The sequence below is a fragment of the Acromyrmex echinatior genome, chromosome 11, assembly GCF_024713525.1.
Source record: "Acromyrmex echinatior isolate Ae372 chromosome 11, ASM2471352v2, whole genome shotgun sequence".
Classification (NCBI taxonomy): Eukaryota; Metazoa; Arthropoda; class Insecta; order Hymenoptera; family Formicidae; genus Acromyrmex; species Acromyrmex echinatior.
Genome location: NC_141862.1, coordinates 268,561 through 287,276, shown reverse-complemented (window position 1 = coordinate 287,276; position 18,716 = coordinate 268,561). Strand labels below are relative to the sequence as shown.

The 18,716-nt window shown below is 34.5% G+C and overlaps 2 protein-coding genes and 2 long non-coding RNA genes across 10 annotated transcripts in view; 1 reads left to right on the top strand and 3 right to left on the bottom strand.

Moving 5' to 3' along the window:
• Positions 1 to 3,245, bottom strand: part of not (ubiquitin carboxyl-terminal hydrolase nonstop) — a 17,614-nt gene extending 14,369 nt beyond the window's left edge. The window contains exon 1 of the mRNA XM_011069860.2: positions 2,445 to 3,245. Coding sequence (XP_011068162.1) covers positions 2,445 to 2,564 — 120 coding nt within the window. The 5' untranslated portion in view covers positions 2,565 to 3,245. The remainder of the gene's footprint in view (positions 1 to 2,444) is intronic.
• Positions 1 to 18,716, top strand: part of rempA (intraflagellar transport protein rempA) — a 20,695-nt gene extending 1,979 nt beyond the window's left edge. For 4 of the 7 annotated variants that reach the window (XM_087411277.1, XM_087411276.1, XM_087411274.1 and 1 more), the window contains 13 exons: positions 141 to 212; positions 4,654 to 5,171; positions 5,246 to 5,493; positions 5,740 to 6,058; positions 8,398 to 8,617; positions 9,321 to 9,902; positions 10,041 to 10,329; positions 10,441 to 10,570; positions 13,104 to 13,595; positions 14,101 to 14,387; positions 14,467 to 14,743; positions 14,845 to 15,749; positions 17,238 to 18,716. In XM_087411277.1, coding sequence (XP_087267403.1) covers positions 4,908 to 5,171; positions 5,246 to 5,493; positions 5,740 to 6,058; positions 8,398 to 8,617; positions 9,321 to 9,902; positions 10,041 to 10,329; positions 10,441 to 10,570; positions 13,104 to 13,595; positions 14,101 to 14,387; positions 14,467 to 14,743; positions 14,845 to 15,749; positions 17,238 to 17,550 — 4,326 coding nt within the window. In that variant the 5' untranslated portion in view covers positions 141 to 212; positions 4,654 to 4,907 and the 3' untranslated portion in view covers positions 17,551 to 18,716. The remainder of the gene's footprint in view (positions 1 to 140; positions 213 to 4,653; positions 5,172 to 5,245; positions 5,494 to 5,739; positions 6,059 to 8,397; positions 8,618 to 9,320; positions 9,903 to 10,040; positions 10,330 to 10,440; positions 10,571 to 13,103; positions 13,596 to 14,100; positions 14,388 to 14,466; positions 14,744 to 14,844; positions 15,750 to 17,237) is intronic. The other 3 variants (XR_015546701.1, XR_015546702.1, XM_087411278.1) reach the window with 3 other exon arrangements.
• Positions 5,208 to 5,798, bottom strand: LOC147907967 (uncharacterized). Its single transcript, XR_015546706.1, has 2 exons — positions 5,661 to 5,798; positions 5,208 to 5,470 (listed from the first exon to the last, which is right to left on the bottom strand). It is a non-coding gene; the product is annotated as an uncharacterized LOC147907967 (long non-coding RNA).
• On the bottom strand, positions 15,921 to 17,231 carry LOC147907966 (uncharacterized). Its single transcript, XR_015546708.1, has 2 exons — positions 16,990 to 17,231; positions 15,921 to 16,927 (listed from the first exon to the last, which is right to left on the bottom strand). It is a non-coding gene; the product is annotated as an uncharacterized LOC147907966 (long non-coding RNA).

Here is an 18,716-nt window from a genome sequence, read left to right as displayed (position 1 = left end):
TTTATGAAAAATGTTTTACAATCTCAAGCATATAAATACAATTTGTTTTTGTTAATTAGATTTCTTAATTTTTTAAATTAAATTTACTCAAACTAGAGTTGTTTTCATTTTTCATTATTTTGAACCTTTTATTATTTCAGGTCAAGGGTTTGTTCCAGTCGAACCAGTTTCAAACTATCAGAAAACTGTACATCTCAATTTGATTATATTAGGTAATAAAATTTTATAATACACAGATCCAGACAATCACAAACTGGTTTGAAAACATATAGGGAACAAAGCCCAAAATTTTCAGATTTCTCTTTTATTTTCTTTAAGAAAATATAGTCATTGTATTTATACAGGGTCTATAATAGAAGTCGTAGCGATCGAAGGATCTTAAGGGTCATAGAAAATTGACCCTTATCATAATCGACTATTCTTCTCATATTCGAATGAGATTGGTTAATTTTTTGACTTACAATTCTACACCACTACAACTTCTATTGTAGATCCCTTTGTTGTAGTATTAAAGCTTAAAGTAGCTTTAGTGTTAAAGTTTCCATTGAGAAAACTAATGCAACACTGGTACACAATTAATGAGTACAATTGAATGCAAATCAATACATATATTTTCAGTTAATAGATAATTTAAACATTTTAATTATATATTTTTTATATTATATATTTGTCACGATAACTTTATAACCTTAAAAGAATTAAATTATTTATTAACATTGAAAAAATATATATATTGATTTACACTCAATTGCATCAGTGTTGTACTAGTTTTTCCAGTAGAATAGTAGAAAACGCTATTATGATTCCTACACATTAGGCGCGGATATGCTTGTCGCGCGTCACACAAAATGTGACGTTGCAGAAGCCATAATAGAATAGTAAAAATCCCGTTAACCTTAACGATAATGTCAGAATCATTATATCGTGTTGTGCTTTTTTTTAATCATATAGTATAAAACGTAACAGCAATATCAACAATATCCTTATTGTCGTTAAGAATTACAGGATAGGGGCTTAAGGATTATTTATACTGGCCGTAATACGTTAACTTATGCCTAATCTGGTAAGAATAATCTGGTAAGAATTGATCAATTACAATTGAATGAGAGGAAAATAATCGACTACGATTATTTGATCAGTAAGCTCTATAATAAACTGGAGCAAGCCATTTTTATACTAATTACTAAACTATAGAAAGCTGCGGCCTAATGAAGAAAAGGAAGGCAAGCAATATTGGTTTTTTTGGCTGATTTCTACTTATAATAGTAAAACAGCATCAGCCAATCAGCAAATCCCTGACAAAGAAAACAATATCAACTTTGCATTAGTGTTCTTGTTTAGGAATTGAGACATCCCTACTTTTCGATGGCTTGCTCCAGAGCTGCATTCAGATTCCCCACCCGAGTGCATCCAGAAAGCATTCAGATTCCTTTTGAGTGCCTTTATTGAGGGCGCTTAGGTGAAATGTATAGATTCCTACTCTATCCACCCGGAAGAATGGAAAAATCATCTGGTTCCTTGAGCATCATACGAATATATCTATACGAAAATTTAAATTTCAAGTTATGCCTGTATTATAAACAATATAAACCATAACTCAAAAGAGGTCAAGTATTTAATCATCTATTAAGTTTCACAGGTCGGGACTTAAGATACTGATAAGATATTTATCTTATATCTTTTATCATTATTGGATATATTTATCATTATTGTATATATTTTAGTTATATATAATTATATTGATTATATATGTAATTTATATTAAATCTGATACATTTACGTTATTATTTGCTGTAACCGATACATGTAGGACACTCTCTTATCTTAGAGTGCGTTCAGATTCCCAAACCACTCTGGTACTTTTTGCTAGGCTCCGCCCATTCATCCAGTCATCCAGCGATCACCCATCCGATGAGGAATCTGAACACAGCTCTGTATGTTATAAAATTCATCGACTATGATTGGACAATTCTAACAGATTACGGACATTACGGCCAGTATAAATGATACGGCTACAATATAAAAAATAAGGAATAATAATTCCAACCTATCAGAAATCATGTATTCCAGTGTATCCAATATCTGATAGGTTGAAATCTTTATTCTATTGTGACTACATTTTAAACAATTTTTTAAATGTATGTATATAAAAAGAGGCACAACAGAATGAAGAGAAACAGTTAGATAGAGCGAGAGAGAGAGAGAGAGAGAAACAGAGACATAATGGCTACATTTATATCATGCAACTTACAGGATAAACAAGGATGACATCTATTGTACAGACTACTGCCTAAATAAGTGCAGGGTGTAAACATAGCTCATGCAAATGTGAAAGCGAGACGCAGAGAAGATGAAAGATCTCTCTCTCTCTCTCTTTCTCTCAAGTTGCGTGACAAAGAACCTTGACCACGAATAGAAAGCGAGAAAGAAAAAGACTGACGTACCTTCCTGACGCGTGCCTCAGTCGATGTACTGGTCACGAAAAACGAGTGTATCACTTTATACGGTTGGATACCTTTTGCTGCTTTAAAATTATTTAAATGTATGCAGCCATGGTCGCTCATCTCAGGTTGGTAGGAGCGATGTGATCGACCTGATCGCACGACGTCCCTCTCCTTCGCGACACCGACAGACAGTCCCGATACTCGATGCCGTCGGCGATCCTCGTCGAGATCCCCCAGTGACGCGAATGCGAATGCGACGTGTACGATAACAACAATTTCTCGAGGATGACAGCGACGACGTGAGGAGTATAACTCGCTGCTGGCCTTGGCGGAAACGCGCGTGTTGTTGACATGGAAAAGAGAGTGGACCTTGGGAGAGAATAGGAGCGTAAGCAAGTGTAAACTTGCTCCTTCCAATCGGGTGGGAAAAAAATGTGAAAATGTGAAATGATCAATGTGAAATGGTGATCAGTCGAGTGGAGGTACCGTTGTCAAAATGTCAACCGCGGCGGATTGAGGAGAAACGCAGCGAGCAATTGCGAGCAATGGCGAGAGCACAATGATGGGAGAGGGAGTGGTGCGATATGCGGTCTAGAGGAACCATCAATACATAGGATGACACCTTGAATCACCCTGAATGCTTTGTGCTCTCGTTTACTCTCTTTTCAATTTTCAATGTTCTCACGCGCCTACTGCGTTTCCAACGCACTTCGGTTACTTCGGTACGCCGTAGTGCCGTATGAGCTGATCACGGACACCAACCAATCAACCAACCAGCCGTCCAACCAACCCTAAACCCAGCCTGCCGGTCACTGCCGACGCCTCGCGCCTCGCGCCTCGTGTCGCCGGCAAAGGAAAGCGTCATTGCAATGAATACAGCAGCGACATCTGTCTGGATGCGACCATGATATCGATTATGCGAGAGGCCTTTGGCCAATCACATTCGTCATTTCGTTTGACGGCAGATACGATCGGCTAATTTGATATGGATTAAAGCTACGCTCCACTTGATGCTACAAATACTTCGAAGAATTTTTTCATTGATTAATTAGTAAAATTCTTTTTTTCAATTGGTCAATCAAAAGTTTCAAAGCATTTGTAGCGCCAAGTGGACTGTACCTTAAGTTTCTTGAAGTGACCCCTAAAAGTGCGGGTACTGTGCGATTTCATCCTAAGGGTGAAATCACATGATGCGGAAAAGGATTGCGGAATAGAAAATGCGTCATTGAAACAACCAATTAGTGCTATTCGGAATAACGTGTGATTTCGCCTTAATATGTTTGAGCAGTAATTTTACTAAAATTGAATTTAATGTACGAGATACACTAAAGCGGGAAGCACAGACTCTCACATAACGCATAACACATAAGAAATCCAATCAATCGGAGTTTTTTATTTTAAAGGAAAGAACCGAAAGACTTTGATTGGTACATTTTCTCATAATGCATTATGTATTATGCATTGTGCAAGAATCTGTGCTCTTCGCTTAATAGTGGATTAATTAGGTTTAATAGATTAGGGTATATCCACACAAACTTGCATAGTCGCATAAACGTATGCATAACGAAAATTATCCAATTATATTTATATTTATTATATTACGTGTGCTTTTATAAGAGATATGCTATTGAATAATAACCCTAACCTGTTATATACCGATAAGAAGGAAATACTCGAAGATGATTAGTCAATTTTTACAGATTACTCTTTACTTTTTTACTCTATTCTTTTATTCTTTTTACTCTTTTTAAGATTTAAAATTCTTGAATATTGGTTTACACATTTAGATCCAGTGAGGAACTAAGGGCAAAACCAATCATATTAAAGAATTTTACAACTGTTGCAAAACTGCTTTCTTTGCTGAACGTAGCCAATGGCCTAGTTTCCAGTCGAGTATTCTTCTGTTACAATCGAATGACAGGGGAATGCTCGACTGGAGTTGGTTGATTTTTACATTCTGATCCGGTTTCAACTCTCAGTGAAAACTAGGCCAATGTCACTTTGTGACTAAGCGATACTTAAAACTCGTTATCTGTCTCTTTTAAAGCCAAAATGAGACAGAAACAGAAAGAGTTTTAAATCTCACTTAAAATCAACAATAAGTAACATTGATGCAATCGGACCTTATAAATCCAACCAATCACATTCAATCATTCGGCAAGCAGACTAGCAGCTTTGTCGGACTTGAACGCGCCCATTGTGTTTCCAGCTTTAATCTCCAAGGCAACTGATGGTAACTGTCAACAACATAAATATGTATGGAAGAAACAGGGATTGATTGCGTTCCATCAAATTAAGAAAGAATTGTTTTATCTGTGTTTTTAAATGCTTTAATAATATGAAATATCTTTTTTGAAACGAGTGTTATAGTATGTATGATTACACTTATTTATACTAATTTATATAATGTTAAATTTTAATTAAATGTATGAGTGCATTCTAATATTCTAATATGTTGAAACAATGACTTTGTATTTTGACATACGAGTGCAAAATCCTGAAAGTGCTTCAATAAGCACTCTTGCAATTTGGCACAATAATTATCCCCTATTAGCTGTTGCTGCGTATTCTCAAGACAAAGGTGGCTTTGTAATCATCTATGATGATCAAGGTGAACTCGTGCAGGATATCGAATCACCGGGACACCCAGTGGCACAAGTCACATCTCTTGGCTGGCATCCAGAGAAGACGTGGCTAGCGACAGGATGGGAAAACGGAGATTTAAGAGTTAGGATCGCAATATTTCAAGCTACAGAAGACAAGTTTGTCATGAGATAAAAAATATATTAAATTATTATTAGGTATGGCCAGGGGACACTGGAACTCAGGAGTTCAATATAATAGTAACCCCTCATCGAGATATCATCACGATTCTGCAATGGAGTCAGTATGGTGGTTGCTTAGTATCTGCAGATACTGGTGGATCTATAGTTGGATGGAAGATAGATTCCAGAGGACAGCTATTCATGACATTTCATCATGAACTAAAAGAATCTTTTTCACAAATTGTATTTAGGACAGTTCCGCTAAAACCAGTTGTTGATGTTAGGTACAAACAACTTATACAAACAACTTAAGTAAAAACAGGTTAAATTATACAAAACAACTTGTGTATTATTTTTCTAATAACATAGGTTATTTCATAATTATTGCAAACTAATATAATAGAAATAAAAAGTACTGAGTTTCAAAGAAGCTGTTTTAAATAAAACTTACAGATGATTAGATGAACATTGATGATATTCTTTTTTTGATCATTTGATTGGATAGCGATTGGTTAATTAATTGTTTATAGTGGTTTGGCAAAGGCAACAGTGGCTGGTGATGAGAGAGCCTGGGATATGTTCAGTTCCTGGCGTCCAAGAACAGCTGCACCAACAGCAGTTCCAGTACAACGGGACAATCATTCGTTTTATATTGGCACTGTAAATGGTATCATATACTATGTTGACGTTCAAGGACAATGCAAGGAAGTTCTTAGTACTGATGGTGCAGTGTTGCACTGCTTATTGTATCATCAAAACAGAGATTCTATCATTGTTATGACAGAAGGATTGAACATCGGGCACTTTCAAGCAGATTCAATCACTGGAGAGCTCACCGAATTGACAAAGGTTTATGCTATTGAGTTCTATTACTGCTATATCTACATGTTATTTCTATTCAAAATTTAAAAATACTATATATGACAAATTCAAATTCTGCATCAATATTATTGATTATGTATTATACAGATTCAATTTTCCGAGAAATTTTATTCATGAAAATATATAGAGTATAATTTGTTCATTCAGGTGTGGCACAACGCAAAATACTAACAATATTTGAACGCGCGAATTTTAGATGATATGATTCACTAGTTTTAAATGCTCACAATTCAAAAATTATTATTATAGCTTCGATATTTTGGTATCAGGATTTTTATTTCAAAATGAAACAAAATCTACTCTTAAGTATTATTATGATCTTTATCGGCCACCCTATACAATAAACGAGAATATATAGTATAATATTTATACATATATTTAGTACATCCTTCTATGAAAACCTCGAAGTCTTCTCGAATATTTTTTTTAACGAATATTTTTTTTATAAAATTAAAAATTAATTTCATTCTTTTTGCATTTTCTTACAGTTTAACATTTTAAAGTGCACTTTAAAGCCATTATACACAAGCCCACGTAAACATTTATTCGTAGAATTAGCACATTAGTTTATCAGAAACATTTTTCCGAATACACTGTTTTAATGTTATTTTATATACATATTTTTTCCGTTTTTACTACATTTAAACGTCTTTTTTACACCCAAAAACAATTTTCAATTTTTTAAACCCATCACACTAGGATGACTCCATAATAAAGGGATAAACGTTTATTAAAACATAAAAATATTCGAAAAAACGTTTTTCATAGATGGATGTGCTAAATATACATGTGAATGTATGTTTATTTAAACGTACAATAACGAGCCCTACTTAAAACATATTAGGTGTTGGAATTAATTCGTAGCGTTTTACAAGTGATGGGAAGTACTTTCATTAATGTATTTTTTAATGCTCATGTGAAATAAATAACATTCTTTCATTAAAAACGCTACGAATTAATTCCAACACCTAATATATACTCGGAAAAACATTTCTAATAAACGGATATGCTGATAAACGTGTTTTCGTTTAAACGTATAATAGTAAGCCCTAATTGAGCATTTGTAGAATTTATATATAAGGACGCAATATAGTTTTTTTATTTTAAAAAACTATATACGATAACAAATAATATTATGATAATACATAAATATATAGATTTTCTATATTTAAAATAAAACAATAGAGTTAATTGATATTAAGCGAAAATGAATGAGAGAAGAAATGTTTAACACAAATGAGTGAAGAGCATCATATTCGGTCAAGGCGGCTCTTACAAGGGATATGTATTTTGCTCAGACACTTAATAATTTAAGAGACATTAAGCTTTAAAATTGGACTACACTTTTTATAGTTGGAAAACTCTAGATCGCTGCTTCAAATGTCAGTGACAATTTTTTTTTTAATATTAGCTTGTTTTATAATAAGTATTTAGAAAGTTTAAAAATATTTACAAACATTTTAGAAAAATTTAGAAACATTTAGAAAGTGGCACATAAATAGAATTAATATATAAGATGTTTTTAGATGAAAAGTCCTTTAAAATTAATTCTTTGTCTTTCTGATTAAAAGTGACGTGGAAGACGTATTTTATATAGATAAAATTTTTTTTAAATGGTAAAAAAAAATTGTCACTAGTGGTATTTGAACCAACAATCGAGAATTTTAAAAGTGTCCGACCAGTTTCATAGCTTAATGTCTTTTAAACTATTGAGTGTCTGAGCAAACGGCAAAATACGTGTCGATTTTTTTTCAATATCCAATATATTGGCAAAAATTCAGAGCAATTGAGGAAAAACACCTCGCGTCATTTCCTTGTTAGTGACTAATACTATATATAATATTTTTATGTGAATTTTTACAATTTCTAATTCAAATAAACTACGCGCCGATTATTTATCCGTTTTGAAACACAGTGTTAAAACAAAATTGTTAAAAGCTGTAATATAATATCGTAAATTAAACTGACAAACAATTTTATTGTTAATAAGCATCTTTTGTTGTAAAAAACGCATAAACGGGGAGCAATCTTTGATCTTGATATATGTTGTCAAGATCATGACCCTGAGTGACCTCGAACAGATTTTAGCCGTCACTCGTTATTCGTTAAAAAGTTATTAATAAAAAAATATTTAAAAAAATAATTCTGTCTTATTTCTGCTGTATATGATATTGAGGACTATTTCACCTTCCAGGATCTTTCCTACTTAAATAATGACATGCAGAGCGAGATCTATCCCACCTTTCCAGAGCAACTTTATTTTATTATCAAGAAATTATTATATTCAATACTTATACTTATTTCAGGTAAAACTAAGTGGCAGAAATGATACATCACGTACCACTAGTACCACCTTATGCTGGATTAGCAGAAATACATTGGCTGTACTCACAGGAGAGCTCGCTGTACGGTGCTGGGATATTCACACAGGCGACACGTACATTCTGTCGCCTCCGAATTCATCTAATGGAAATGTCGCCACTCCTCAGGAAATATGTACTAGCTTGGCATTTTGCAAGGCAAATGGTAAGACATTAATGTGCTTTCGAAATTTTAAATCAGACTTCGGCTAGAATTGATCAAGTATACGGACTAATATTTCCTGATAAACATGTACTAATATTTTAGTAGTAGCATTTACACACTGTATGTCCGGAAGGTTTTCTTCTCTCTCTCGTATAAACACAAATCTTATTTATTTATTTATAAGTTAAATCTTACATTACAATAACATGCATATATGTATGTCGGCATAGAGCATGAAAATGTGTTCACATCGCAATGTTGCGTGGCAGTCGAATATTCCTGTCATTTGATTGTAAGAGGGAAATGCTCGACTATGATTAGTCAATTCTTACAGATTACGGCCATTATAAATGATTTCTTAAAAATTGAGAAAACTATTGTACTATTAGCTCCATTCAATGCAGTTTATCACATATAGATTTAGCAGTGTTGACATTGTCCACTTGGAACTATGTTATAAACAAAGTCCGCAATGAAATAATGATTGCTGACATTACCACTGTTGGGTGGACAGTATTGACTTTGTTCACATGAAATCGAGTCATGTTCGCTAATAAATCATTTTATTTTGCCCAATCGCGTTGTGCAATGTTAACATGGCCCGGGCAATGCCGACATTGCCCACTAAGCGGACTTTGTCCATAACATATCCATTGAAGTAAATTTGAGGACAATGGACTAAAAAACATTCCACGATTTTCAGACACTTTGGCCGCCGGCACCAATCTAGGTACAATCTACTTATGGAAGAGAAAATGTGTGCTTGATTGCGATGAGAATTCCTGGCCGAAAATCCCAGAGACCTGCGCGATTCACGGCACAGTAAAGCAACTGGAATGGGGTGTTAGTTTATCACGGAATTCTCTCCTGGCTGTTAACTGTATTACCAATGTGTTCATCTTGCATCAACAGCCAATGTGCGCCGTGTACAATAATAGTGTTTGCGCGAGTCAGCTCACTCCGACACAGATTCTGCTTGAGATGGACGAACAGACATATATTCTAAAAACGGAGATCCAGGTGCAGATTATCGCTGTATCAAGAGAATACATCGTCGTCTCTTCTGGAAGACAAATCGTTGTCAATTGTATTAATAAAGGCGCCAATCTTAATACGAATGTATTGACAACCTTCAACTGCGACACGGAAAAGATATTGATCTACGAACACACATTGATCGTGTTGACTCCAACGATCATTCAGTTGAGATCCATAGAAGGCTCTATTATTCAGACACTTCCCACTTTACCGGAGGAGGGCGAACCAATCACGATGGAATTGACAGGTAAAAATCTTTAATTGACATAAAGTGTCGTGAGTTTTTCTTATCATCTAAAATTTTAACAACAAAATACTCTTATTACTGCATTATAAATATTATACTCACACACACACACACACACACACACACAATATTTTGTAGGGCATTATTTAACGGTAGCATCATTAAATGGCATTCTGAAGATTTGGAATCTGAGCAAACACGAGGCTAAGCTACACACCCGCGCCATGGCGACATATGAGGCGATTAGCGATTTTGCCGAAATCATTGAAGCTAGATGTAATTCGGATTGCCGTTGCGTCTCAATCACTGTTGCCATGGCAAATCTCATGCCCAGTTCGATTTTATACATTTGGGATATTGAAAGCGATCAGATTTATGAATTTGACTTTGGAGAGTCAGACGACATCGTTGATGATGACACTGTGTTGTGAGTAAATAAGCTGAAAATTCGACACAACCGTATTAAATCACAGATCAGAATTAATATTTTCCATTAATTGATTTTGTATGTCCTTGATAATACTGATACTACTTTTAGAACTGCACAATGCAAAGGAAGATTAGTAACAGCGCATTGCTGGGACGTTGAGGATCCCAGACTATTAGTATGTCGAGCTCAAAAATTAGAAAAACGTGATTCTAAAAGCTTCAATAAGGACAATGATTGGGTAATGTCTATAAAATTGCCTCTATTTAGATTGTAGATTAAATATCTATATACTTTATAGCAGAAACTTTCATAACTCAATTTTTCTACTGGCATTGTTCTCTCATTATTACTTTATGTATACATATAATGTCGTACATATATTACCCTTTTACAGATTAATGTGCGTGCGTGCGTGTGTGAATAAGAAAAATCCTATATTCAGTCGAAGCGAATCTTAATGCTTAAAATAATTTATTTTATAATTTCGTTAGATATTATTATTTTTTTATCAAATATTTAATATAATTTAATAATCTTATATGATTTAATAGTCTTTCTAAAACCGAATATATACGACATTAAAATAAAATAAAAATTAGTATAAAATAATTATACATCGTAGGCGAAACATGTTTTGACTTTATACAGGATGTCTCCGACATCTCCTACGAGATCGTCTCTCGTGAACAAATAGAGCGGACTGAATTGAGCCGAAAAGTCCTGTACCATTTTGCAATTTTTGCAATACTTTAGGAGATATTAATTTCTAAAGACCATTGAATAAACATATCCGCGCGGACTGTTGCCAAGTATACGCCAAGTAGGCCCATTCTACAATCAGTCGTATGTCGGAATCGGGCATCGTACGCATGCGCATTGGATTGTCGGCTGTCTAATGAAGTTGTTGCAAGTCGGTTGTCGTCGGAATAGAAGATGGTCCATTCCCATTTTTTCTGACTACGACTAGATGAAATATAACCTTCGGACACATTTGTGTATGGATAAACAGATATTTTTATATGGATATATGGATATATTTATATTATATTATGGAATCACTGAATGTAGATGAAATAATTATTAATTTTGTTCGCGAAAATCATTGCTTGTATGATAAATGCGATGTGGATTTTAAAAATGTTAACAAAAAAAGAGATCTGTGGCAAAAAATATTCACAAATTTGAGAAACTGTTATGATATAAATATGTCAAGTAATTTTTTGTTTGTTAAATTATTATTATTTAATATAAAAATATTTTGTAATTTAATTCTTTTGTATCAAACTTAAGAAATGCCTATAAGAGCTGACACTGGGTGAATTCGTGTATATAAATTTATTCAAGTTTAATAATTTGAATAATATACGTTTCGATCATCGTTTTGATTCTTTTCAATATTATAAAACTAATTAAATCAATACATAGTAGTTGTCAAGCAAGTGGAGTTGCATTATTCTATAATACAATCATATAATTTGCGTCCAAATTAATAATAAATTTGAATATGTATTCAAAGTTTCAATATCCATTTGTTCCGATCTTCCGACTTCGATCAACTCAGTAGATTGTAGAATAGCAAGTCGTATTCATGTGCGACATACAATATACGACAAACGACTAGCGACAGCCGACATCGACATACGACTGATTGTAGAACAGGTCTAAATCGGTTTACGATAGCTTGTCGCACGGGGATTATCCGATACTTGACTGCTTAATAGACGCTGCGCGTGCTAAGCACTATAACTCAAACAGCTTACCAAGTAACCGCATTTCACAAGGACACATGCTTATTCATTGATTTAGAAATTAATATTTCTTAAAGTATTGAGGCAATCGCAAAATGGAAAACTTGACTTTTCGACTCACAATCAATTCAATCCACTCTACCTGATTCCAAAGGTCAGGGTAATTTTAACATATTTCGTCATCCATCATGAGCAGGTAGAGTGACTCGAACTGATTCGAAAAGTCCTCTACCATTTTGCAGTTTATGCAATAGTTAACAAGATATTAATTGCCAAACTAAAAATTGCCAAATATTGGTCTTGAATAATTTTTTACTCAAATACTATCAACTTTATAGAAAAGCTGCAAGAGACAAAAATCATTTATTTTCTTTCTCATAAAGTTCTGAGAATTTTTTCAGAATTTTTTAATATCGTATTTTCTTATGTTGGTAAAAATAAGAAAATGCAATACTAAAAAGTTGATAAAAAATTCTGAAAAAATTTTTAGAGTTCTATAAGAAGAAAATAAATGATTTTTGTCTGTTGCAGTTTTTCTATAAAGTTGATAGTATTTGAGTAAAAAATTATTCAAGATCAATATTTGGAAATTTTTAGTAATTAATATCTCTTACAACTATTGCAAACTGCAAAATGGTAGATGACTTTTTGATCTCAGTTCGATTCACTCTACCTACTCATGATGGGTGATGAAATAAAATTATTCTGTATATGCATATACACATAGGGTGTCTGACAATTAATGATAAAATTCTCGCATAGCAACAAAATGGACTAAATCGATTTCCTCGAAGAATACTCTGTATATATGATAATGTAATAATCAACTGTAGCAGATTTTGAATCAACTGGGTTGGATTAAGGCTTTGCTATTGGTTGACGTTACATGTTCTATCAATTGTAGAGATTGCAGCATCATCTAACCAGATCGGTTCAAAACCCGCTACACGCTATAAGTGATTATCAATTATAAAATTTAGATTTAAGAGTAAGATTAATTATTAATTATATTTTTTTTTATAGATTGTACAAACCTCTGTGGTGTTAGTATCGTTATTCGCGACATCGGATCACGGTATCGTTGTACAGGATGTGAAGCCAATTACTGATGAGAATTGCCGATTATTAGGTGTACACTCGCCACATATCATTATTTTAAATTCCGAAAAGAGCTTGGATAGATGTAGCAAGATTATGCAATTATTAATGAGAGACTTTGAAGAACTAGGAGAGTGCGATTCTATCACCAGAAAAGCGGTGATGGATTTCAGTTTTCATATTAGTGTGGCGAACATGGAGGAAGCCTTTAAAGCAATTAAATCTATAAAGAACGAAGCTGTCTGGAAGAGTCTGGCCAAGATGTGCGTAAAAACAAAGCAACTGAACATGGCTCTTCTTTGCCTGGGTCACATGAAGCAAGCTAATGCTGCGCGGGCTTTACGTGAAGCAATGCAAGATGATACTCTAAGCTTAGAAGCACAAGTAGGAATTTTAGCCGTCGAACTTGGCCTTCATGTAAGTTATTAAATATACATTTAATAGGGTTATCCTGGAGGTGTCTGTTTTACCGATTACTTTTTAAATAAGTATAATCTTTTTCTATAATTAAAGTATAAACGATGTAGTTAAAACCGGTTGATTATGCAAAAAACGAAAAAAAATTGAAAGATTACAATTTTATTATTTGCTTCTGGCATCGATTCCTAACAATATTTACTTTATATACAAGTTTTATAATTTGTACGTATAAAACAAGCTTGATTTGGATCAAGGATTACATGAACAAACAATATTAAGTTAGAATTGGGTTTAGGTATGTAATATGAAAAATTAGTTAGTAAATTTGTATGTGTCCTTGCGGTATTGATGTAGTAGTGATGTATCAATGACAACAGAAATCGTATGTATGCAGATCTTATTAAATCGGTAAAACAGATAATATTAGTATATTTTTAGTGAATATAGAGAGTATACATCCAAAATATGTATTAATTGTATAATCTTCAATCCTTACTAATAGACTGATGCTGAACGTCTATTTCGAGAAGCGAAACGTCTAGATCTGCTAGGACGGTTATACGAAGGGCGGAATAAGTTTAAGGAGGCAATCGAATTAGCTAGTAACGAGAATAAAATCCGTGAAAAAACAAGTTACTATAATTATGCTCGTGCATTGGAGCAGCAGGATAGAGTGGCAGAAGCTATCGATATGTACACGAAAGCCGATTGCCATCGATTTGAAGTGCCTAGAATGCTTTTGATGAGACCCCGAGAGTTACTCACATATCTGAATAATTCCGAAGAACCGTAAGTAACAGGAATATTAATTAAATGCGTTGATTGGAAGATAATTAGTTGTAGTGTAGTCAAATTAATATCATCGTAGGGAGATTAAAAATTGGCATGCTCAGTATACTGAATCGACCGGCGATATGGAGACCGCTTTACATCTTTATGAGCAAGCAAAGGATACTCTGTCGATGACGAGGTTGCTTTGTTATTTCGATAGAGAGAATGAAGTGTGTGAGCTAGTAACTAGAACAAATCACTCTGCAGCGGCATATCATCTTGCTGCGCATTATGAATCGAAGAATAATGTGGTACAGGCGATTCATTTCTATACAATTGCTAGAGCTTATACTAATGCAATACGGTTATGTAAGGTGAGGCATTCAATTGTTAAAAACTTAATGCCTTTATTTATCCTATTTTGAATCACTTGACGAGAGTTAGTAAATCTTTGCAATATTTATTATCTCTGTAGGAGCACGACATGCTGGAAGAACTGTGGCCACTGACTATATTAGCGCCACGGAACTCGCAGATAGATGTCGCCAAATTTTATGAGAACAACGATCAACCGGATCGTGCAGTACTGTTATACCATAAAGCTGGTCTCTTGCATAAAGCTTTAGACGTCGCGTTCAGAACGCGACAGTACAGTGCGTTGCAACTAATTATCATGGACGTAAATGCGGATTCTGATCCGGCATTAATTCACAAGTGCGCCGATTATTTCATGCAGAACGACCAAATTGATAAGGCAGTGGATCTACTCGCGACCGGCAGAGATTATATGGCGGCTTTGGATCTGATCCAGCAACATAATGTCGTACTAAACGAAGAACTCGCAGAAAAGCTGACGATTGAAAAAGGGAGCGACGACGACGCAGAGCGCGAGCGTATGAGAATTTCTACGCTTGAGAAAATCGCAGAGATTACCTTCGATCAGGGAAATTATCATCTTGCAACTAAGAAATTCACGCAAGCTGGCAACAAGTTACGCGCCATGAAAGCATTGCTTAAATCTGGAGACACTGAAAAAATCTGCTTTTTCGCGCAGGTTTCGAGGAACCGCGAGATCTACATCATGGCGGGCAATTATTTGCAATCTTTGGATTGGCAAAATCAACCAGAGATTCTAAAAAACATAATTAATTTCTACTCCAGGGGTAAAGCCATGGATTTATTGGCGAATTTTTATGTGGCATGCGCGCAAGTGGAGATCGACGAGTTTCAGAATTATGAAAAAGCGTTGGACGCATTGAACCAAGCGAATAGGTGTTTATCCAAGGTGGTGACGCCGCGAGATCCAGATGTTCACAAACGGGCAATAGAGCTGGTAAACAATAGGATGTCGGCAATTAAACGCTATTTGGATATTAAAAGGTAAATCCAAGATGATTAGAGATCTAGGCTCATATTTTTATACGAAATATTGTACCGTAGATATCATATTTTCAACATATTTGCGTTCATCATAATCCATATCCTTATTTAAATATAATAGAAATTCCTTTAGATACAATATTTTGTTTCTATTAAGTTTTGCTTCCGCCGTTTTTTTTCCGAAATTCGAGACTTTATTGTAAAAAACTGGTTATACATTTATGATTCAAAGTATTGTCCATCGCTGGCCACTACTTTCTCCCATCTTCCGGGCAGCGTATGAATCCCGAATCAAAAAAACTGGTCCTCTTTTGAGGCGATCCACGAATCGATCCAATTTTTTACTTCTTCAAGATCGAAAGTGCTGGTCAGCCGTGTGCCATTGATCGAAACAAGTGATAGTCAGAGGGAGCAACGTTTGGAGAATACGGTGGGTGGGGTAGGACTTCCCATTTCAACGTTTCCAAATATGTCTTGACCACTTTCGCAACATGGGGTCGAGCATGCAAAATCACTTTATCGTGTCTCTCGTTGTATTGCGGCCGTTTGTCTTTCAATGCTCGGCTCAAATGCATCAATTGCGTTCGATACTGATCGCCTGTGATTGTTTTAGTCGGTTTTAACAGCTCATAATACACTACGCCGAGCTGGTCCCATCAAATACAGAGCATGACCTTGGAGCCGTGAATATTCGGTTTCGTCGTCGACGTGAAAGCATGGCCGGGAACTCCCCATGATTTTCTGCACTTGGGGTTATCGTAATGAACTCATTTTTCGTCCCCAGTCACAATGCGATCCAGAAATTCCTTCTGTCTTTGCCTTTCAAGCAGCTATTCACAAACAAACAAACGCCGTTCAACATCTCTCGGCTTCAATTCGAACGACACCCAATTTCCTTGCTTTTGAATCATTCCCATGACTTTGAGGCGTTTTGAAATGTCTTGTTGAGTCACTCCCAATGATCGTGCCAATTCTTCTTGATTTTGACACGAGTCTTAATCAAATAATGCCTCCAATTCTGCATCTTCGAAAACCTTCTCTTTTCCATCGCTATGCCGGTCTTCGACGTCAAAATCACCGTTCTTGAAGCGTTGAAACCATTCACAACACGTTCTTTCACTAATAATGGCCTCACCATAAGTATTTGAGAACATTCGATGAGCCTCAGCCACAGATTCCTTCAAATTGAAGCAGAAAATTAAAACCTCCCGCAAATGACGAGAATTTGGGTTAAACTGACATTTTCAATCGAGAATAACTTTATGATGCAGACACAAATCAACTAATATTTCTATGGGTTATGTTGACAGATGCCCAAGTTTATTGTATGACGTCTATGATCTATTTATTTCGATCACCACTTATCGCTAAAGCTCTCTATCGGAAAACGGCGGAAGCAAAATTGTATACCTAATATATGAATTGTATTTTAATTGAATATAGATTTATTCTGTATATTTAAATATCTTATTTTTTCTCATTACACAGATTGTTTGATAGAGGTGAGACAGAAACGGCAATGCAACAGGTTCGTCATCTGCTCGACTCTCAAGGACCCAATTTAGAACAGTCAGTGCGTCGCGGCGATCTGTTCGCAACGATTACACAGCATTATGCCAATATAGGGGACACAGAGAAAGCTTGGGCGACCATCGAAGAACTAAAACGTCTAGTGCCAGGAATCAATTTGACTTACTACTTTAATATAAATCTTCTAGAAGCATTGGGCTATAAAATGAAAGTGCAGCGACAGGACAGTTCCGACAAGGATGATGGAATCGAAGAGCTCCTGGGAGAGTAAAACTTCATTAAAATCGACTTTAAGAGAATGCTGGAGTGATGATCGAATTTGATCGATGTCAGTAGTACAGACTTCTTAAATTTCAATTTTAAAATATTGTAAGAAATAAGCGACAACACGAAAAAAAAAATTAGGTTCCTCCGAGATTCGAACTGAGATCTGATCTCCTTCATATATTATAGTAAATATGAAGGAGATCAGATCTCAGTTCGAATCTCGGAGAAACCTAATTTTTTTTCGTGTTGTGCTTCCGTTCTGCCACCGAGACGTACAGCCCTGATGCTGATAGCTTCTCTGTTGTGCCTATTTTCTCTAAATTTCTTACAATGTTAATAATCGTAATATCAAGTAATTCATTTCTTACATTATATTGCTTTGTCTCATTTAAACACATACTATTCTATTCTCTATAATTTGCAATTGAATATAAATTTTTTTTTAAGGTTTCAATCTTAGTACCATAAGCTCAGATAATTCGCTCACGTGGATAGTGCAATATTATTTGTCCATATAAACTATTGAACTTTTGTATTAGGGAAACATCTATGTCAGGTGACATCTCTATGAATTGAAAAAATGTAAATTTTTAACTTTCCTTTCGCTTTTAATATATATCAACTGCCCCGTCTCCTAACTTTGCATCTACTTCAATCTTGTAAAAGGATTTTTTATTTCTCAGTCCATTCGGAGATTTTTACACGGCTATAATGTGTCCATAATTTCGTTACTCCAGTATCCTTTAAACTGCTTAATAAATTTGTACATAAAAAGTCCCGGTAAGCATATAATATAGTATATTTATTATTCGTTAATCGATCCAGGAGTAATCATTTAGTACTTTTTTGCTTTTGATTATTTAGACGTTTTTTTATACTATAATTATAACAGATTTATTCTGAAAATATATTTCTGAAAGTTAAGAATAAATGTTAAAAAAAGGTATAAATTTTCAATCAGTAAAGAAAACTAAATTTTTTTATCTTTATTTTCTTATTATTATGATGTAAAAATTACTCCAAATGATTATTCTCATATTAAAATCGATTTTAAACCGTGCTCAGTAAGTTTATAGATAAATAGTGCCTGAATAATGTAATTGTGAGTGTAGTTATAATACAGTGTATTTAATGAAAATGTTATCAAATATACCATGACAAAACGTTTCA